The following is a 6,000-nucleotide window of genomic DNA, read 5'->3' as shown; positions in this document are numbered from 1 at the left end:
CACCTGTAGCTCAAGCAGCTAGGGCGCCAGCCACATACACTGGAGCTGGCAGATTGGAATCCAGCCCCCGCCCACCAAACAACAATGACAACTACAACAACAACAACAAAAAAAAATAGCCAGGCATTGTGGCGAGGGCCGGTAGTCCCAGCTACTTGGGAGGCTGAGGCAAGAGAATCACTTAAGCCCAAGAGTTGGAGGTTGCTGTGAGCTGTGACACCATGGCACTCTACCCAGCTTGAGATTCTGTCTCAAACAAAAAAAAAAAAAGAAGAAAACAAGTCTGGGAAGAGGACATACAGCGTGATACCCGTGTCAACACACACACAAAACCAGGCCGTGTGTTATATGCAATTAAAATGCTTTATGCAGCAAGATAAACCCCAGCAAGGTTTCCTGGAAAGGTGGGAGAGGGGAGGTCATTCATTATCAATTGTCCAGGTCTGGTGCTAAGAGTAGGTGTAGGTGTCCTTGTGTTACTTTACACATACAGTACAGCCTCTGCAAGTTGACCACACAAGGTACTGGTACAAACTGGTCAGCATAAGGAACAAGGCCTACTGTACTGATACATGAGCGCGGTGCATGTCAGGTTTATGAAAATTAGGTCAACTTAAGGAGGTGTACGATCTACTGTAAATGAATAAATAAATGTCATGCCTGGAAAAGCAATAAAATGAAATGGGCGTTCTGAAAGCTACAGGCAGCGCTCAGCTTCCCCAACCTCAGGGGAAGGTGCCTCCAGGGCGCCTGGCTCCTTGCAGGCCGAGGCCGCTCTTTTGCCGGGAGGGGGCGCCCGGGGGAACCGACCGCGCTCCCCGCGGACCTGCAGGGCGCCTCCGCATACTGCCTGTAGAGTCCCACTGGAGTGAAATTTTGCAATTAGAGCCCTCCAGAATGGAGAGCAGAAACGCGGGTGGGGAGGGCAAGACCACGAAGGAGCTAAATAAAAACCCTGGGGGCCCGCAGGAGGAGCCCATTGAGAAGGCACGTCTCCGAACAGATGCGGCTCAGAGACATGCACTCCCGGCCGAGACCCTCCGCGACCGTGGGCTGGAGGCCAAGCGGCTGAGGCAAAGGGCCCAGCACCTTCCCGGAGTCCTAGACAGGGGCCGCAGAATCACCCAGCTCTGAAGGGGTGGATCCAGCCGTCCAAGGCCACCCACAGAGGTCAGAGGCAGCGGTCAGCCCTGGCTGTGTCCAGACCCTCAACCTCACAGCTCCCACAGCCCCCTTCTGCTGCCTGGCTGACCCGATTCACATCACCCGAGGGACTGAGGAGAGGGGACTGGGGCGTGGTCCGCCGGCCGTTCCGCACCCAGCCGTGGACCGACCCCCCCTCCCAGCGCTCAGCCTCCCCTGCCGCACGTCGTGGATGCGGTAGCTTCCCGAGGCGCCCGGGACGCTCGTCCTGAGTACCCCTGGCCCATCTGCGGAGGAGGGGACACCTCTGAGCCGCCTCCTGTGGAGTTCGCCGTCCCAGGTGAGAACAGGGATCCTGGACGAGTGGGCTGGGGGCGGCCGGAGATTTCGCTTGTCCACGGGAATCCCTCCATCATGCAGGTACAGACAGACCCTCCGCAGTGTCAGGGAAGGTCTGGGGTTCAACCTCCCCCTGGGGTGGCGGGTCAGAGCTGCTGCTGTCGGCCGCGCACTCCTTCCCAGGCTCTGCTCAGCCTAACCCTAACCCTGCACCATCTACCCATTTGCTCTCGGACACACAATTGCAGGCATGTCCAGGCACAAAAACCCCAACCGCACAGGCAGGTCTGAGGCGCCAAGGGGATAGCACTGGACAGCACGGGAGGAAGGCCTCAGGGTGGAGCGGTGGGAGCCGCCTTCCTTCCTCTCTCAAACCACCGGGAGCTTTGTTCACACACACCCCCACTCCACCCTCTCCTGGGGGCAGTTCACACAGTGCTTTCCTGGGCATGAGGGGCCACTGGATCAGCCCTACTTGGGGCCAACAGGAAGAACCCACACCAGGCAGAAAAGTCTTCCCTTCTGCTGTGAGAGTACAAGGGGTGGGTGCGCCTGGGGGCAGGGAGGGGGGTCGTGCGCCTGGAGGTATGTGCATGAGCCTGCGGAGAATGCGTGTGCCTGGGGGGTTGCACGCACCTAGAGGCATACACACAGGGAGAGAGCTTGCATCTGGCCTTGTACCTGTGTGTGGGGACAGGGAAGATGATACACCTGGGGCATGCTGGTGAGCATGTACGAAGGGCCTAATCTGCAAGGCAGCTTGGCCAAGCAATAGCTCTGGGTGGGTGTGAAGGTTGCACTAAGAGAGGGAGATGACAGGTATGTCCCAAAGGTGCAGGGTGGGATGGTGTCTTTACCCTGGCTGTAAGCCTGGTCAGCCCTGGGGGCCTGGGACGGAGCCCAAACATCCTCAGGTGGCCACACAGTGAGAGACAGACTCTGCCCTGGAGACCCCAGAGGTGTTGGGGGGCATTTGCCCAGCCCTCACAGCAGAGTGGACAGCCTGGTCCCAACACACACTACAACTGAGTCTCTTTGTTCCAAGGTGCTCAGAAGTGACCTCCCTGGCTAAAGAGGATCATGAACTCCAGTGGTACTTTGGTGACAGAGTTTATCTTGCTGGGCTTCCCAGAGCTGCACCACCTGCGAGGGCTACTATTCGGGTTATTCCTCACCATCTACGTGGTGACTATCCTGGAGAACCTGGTCGTTGTGGGGACCATCCGAGCCAGCTGCCAACTGCACACACCCATGTATTTCTTCCTGGCCAACCTGTCGGTGCTGGAAACCCTCTATACCTCGGTCACTGTCCCTAAGCTTCTGGCTGGCCTGCTGGCACAGGTGAGCACCATCTCCTTCTCGGGTTGCCTCACCCAGCTGTTCCTCTTCCTTTCGCTCGGCTCCTCTGAGTGCTTCCTCCTGGCCACCATGGCCTGTGACCGGTACCTGGCCATCTGCCGCCCGCTGCACTACCCGGCCATCATGGACTCGAGGCTCTGTCTGCACCTGGCCCTCAGTGCCTGGCTCGGCGGCTTCCTGGCCTCCTTTGTGTCCATGGCTCTCATCTCACAGCTGAGGTTCTGTGGCCCCAACATCATGAACCACTTCTTCTGTGATATCTCACCCCTACTGTGGCTCTCCTGCTCTGACACCACTGCCATTGAAATGCTGGACTTTGTGGCAGCCCTGGCAGTGCTCATGACCTCCCTACTAGTGACCACAATCTCCTATGCCCACATCCTAGCTACTGTGCTGAGGATCCCAAGAGGCCCTGGCCGTCAGAAGGCCTTCTCCACTTGTGCCTCCCACCTGGCCGTGGTGGCGATCTTCTATACCACCACCATCTTCATGTATGCTCGGCCTCACGCCATCAGTTCCTTTGACCTCAACAAGCTAGTGTCTGTTGTCTACTCTGTTGTGACGCCCCTGCTTAACCCAGTCATCTACTGCCTAAGGAACCATGACATCAGGGAGGCCCTGGCCAAACTCCTCCAGGCCCCTGGTCCCTGCTGAGCACCTGCTGCAGGAGGAAGGGCTGCTGGGTCCCTCTCCCCTCCTTTTCTGTGCTCACAGACACCACCCACCACCCAGGGCAGGCCACAGCCCTCTCCTCCCAGGGCTGTCAGAACTGTGGAGAACAGAGTGGCCACAACCAAGGCTCCAAATGATCAGGAGAGGAGCCAAACAGATCCTAGACCAAAGCTTCAGCCCCTCTCCATGCAGTGTCAGTACCTGTCATGGAGACAGCTCCTCACTTCTACAGCCAGGAGCCTTCAAAGTGCCCTCTCTACTGCTACCCCTTCTTAGCACGGAACCTGCACAGCTTCTGGAGAGGCCAGGCCCCCCCCCAAGCCTAAAGCCACCATGGTCTGAGACCCTAAATCCTCAAAGTAGACCCTGAGACCAGCCTCAGCTTCCTTGCACAGGGCAGTAAAGGTTTCCCAGACTAGGCAGGCAGCACCATAAAACACAGGTGCCACCTTTCCTCAGAAACAAAAGGACCTAATTTAAACAACATTCATACTTAAAATTAGCTCTAATGAACAGGTGACACACCCATACGTGGTTTTTCTGCCTTTTCTTTATTTTTTGGCACTTCAGGGCAGAAATTGAGTTAATCAAGCACTTTTCTTATTGGGCTGTCACCATCAGTCATGCAAAAGTCTTATCTCCATGGTTCTCTCACACTCCAGTCCTGTCTGATGATTTAGCACGTGTCCTGAGAGATAAATATATTCAAGAGATGCATCATGTTGTGTATGAGAGTTTTAAATTCCTATCAATGATTATGTGCCATAAATCTCCTTTCTTATTATTTTTGCTTTATATATTTTGAGGTTATGTCATTATGTGCATACAAATTTAGTATTGTTTTACCACCTAGGTAAGTTTAACTTTTTGTCATTAAGAAGCATTACTCTTTGTCTCCAGTAATGTCTTCTTTTTCCTTAATCTTTAAGGCTTAAAATCTACTTTGTCTGGCATTAATATAGCTACATCAGCTTCCTATTAGTATTTACATGATATATATCCATGTGTATGTTTTGCAGTTTTTGGCAGGGGCTGGGTTTGAACCCACCACCTCCAGCATATGGGGCCAGCACCCTACTCCTTTGAGCCACAAGTGCTGCCCTACATGATACATATTTTTTTATCTGTGCCAATTATTAATCTATTGCCTCTTACAGTCTAACAATCTTTCCATGGTCAGCTCTGTGATGCTAGAATGGACACTTGGCAAACAACATTTCTATTCTGCAAGCTTCATCCTTCCTTCTGTTGAGAAGTCAACTGTCAGTATTATTTTTACTCTTTTGTACTTAATTTGGGTTTCCCCTGCTTCTGGCATCTTTAAAATTTTCTTGTGTTTTGTTTCCAGCAGTCTTAGTTAGGTATGCTTCTCTTTGTATTTATCATACCTTGTTATGCTTCTAGAACTCATGGTGTGACCTCCTTTATCAATTTTTTTGGAAATTATTAACCATTATTTCTTTAAATATTGCATCTGCCTCATTATTTCTCCTTTCTTCCTTTGCTTCCACAATTACATGGTATGTCAGAGCTGGCTATAGTGTCCCCCCTGCCTCCTAGTATCCTATTCTGTATACTTTTTTTTTTTTTTTTTGAGACAGCCTCAAGCTGTTGCCCTGGCTGTGAGTGCTGTGGCATCACAGCTCATAGCAACCTCCAACTCCTGGGCTCAAGTGATTCTCCTGCCTTAGCCTCCCAAGTAGCTGGAACAACAGGCGCCTGCCACGACGCCCAGCTATTTTTTGGTTGCAGCCATCATTGTTGTTTGGTGGGCCCGGGCTGGATTCGAACCCACCAGCTCAGGTGTATGTGGCTGGCGCCTTAGCTGCTTCAGCCACAGGCACCGAGCCTACTCTTTTTTTCTGGTTATTTGCTTCTGATCTTCCACATTACTAATTCCCTCTGTAGCCATGTCTAACCTTCTATGTTTTGAAGTGTATTTTTTTAGTTCAGAATTTCCATTGTGTTGTTTTTTAAGTTCCCCATTATCAAAATTCTTAATCCTGATTTATTCCTGTGGACATGGACCAGTTTATGTATGAGTATTAATGGTATCCTTGTTCTCCTATAGTATTGTCCATCTATTCCTTGCTATGACTGGATTGTTTTATTACCATGGCTTTTCACAACGTCTTAATTTTGGACATGCTACATCTCTCTTTGACCTTCTTTTCCAGAATTTTAGTTATTTTATACCTCTATTTTTCCACATAGACTTTAGAAACTCTTGGGTTCCACATTAGTTTGCTACTACCATAACAAAATACCACAGAGTGGCTCAAACAACAGAAATTTATGTTCTTACAATTTGACAGGATAGTTCAATCTGAGGCCTCTCCCCTTGGCTTATAGATGGCATCTTCTCCCTGTATCTTCACATGGTCATTTCTTCTGTAAGTATCTGGGTCCTAATCTCCTCTTCTTAAGACAATTGTCATATTGAATTAGAGCTCACATCAATGACCTCATTTAACCTTAATTACCTCT

The 6,000-nt window shown here is 51.3% G+C and overlaps 1 protein-coding gene across 1 annotated transcript; it reads left to right on the top strand.

The window, feature by feature from the left end:
* The first annotated feature begins 1,204 nt into the window (after window positions 1–1,204).
* Window positions 1,205–3,495, top strand: LOC128581155 (olfactory receptor 226-like). The gene is made up of 2 exons (XM_053583533.1): window positions 1,205–1,483; window positions 2,528–3,495. Exon 2 carries the CDS (start codon window positions 2,563–2,565, stop codon window positions 3,493–3,495), a length of 933 nt encoding a protein of 310 aa, XP_053439508.1. The 5' UTR covers window positions 1,205–1,483; window positions 2,528–2,562.
* The last annotated feature ends 2,505 nt before the right edge of the window (window positions 3,496–6,000 follow it).

The sequence above is a fragment of the Nycticebus coucang genome, chromosome 3 (genome assembly GCF_027406575.1).
Source record: "Nycticebus coucang isolate mNycCou1 chromosome 3, mNycCou1.pri, whole genome shotgun sequence".
Classification (NCBI taxonomy): Eukaryota; Metazoa; Chordata; class Mammalia; order Primates; family Lorisidae; genus Nycticebus; species Nycticebus coucang.
Note: the sequence above shows the minus strand (reverse complement) of the source record. Positions and strands in the feature narration are given on the sequence as shown.

Excerpts from the sequence above, each read along its gene's own strand:
- LOC128581155 (XM_053583533.1), top strand. The coding sequence starts at position 2,563 with ATGAACTCCAGTGGTACTTTGGTGACAGAGTTTATCTTGCTGGGCTTC.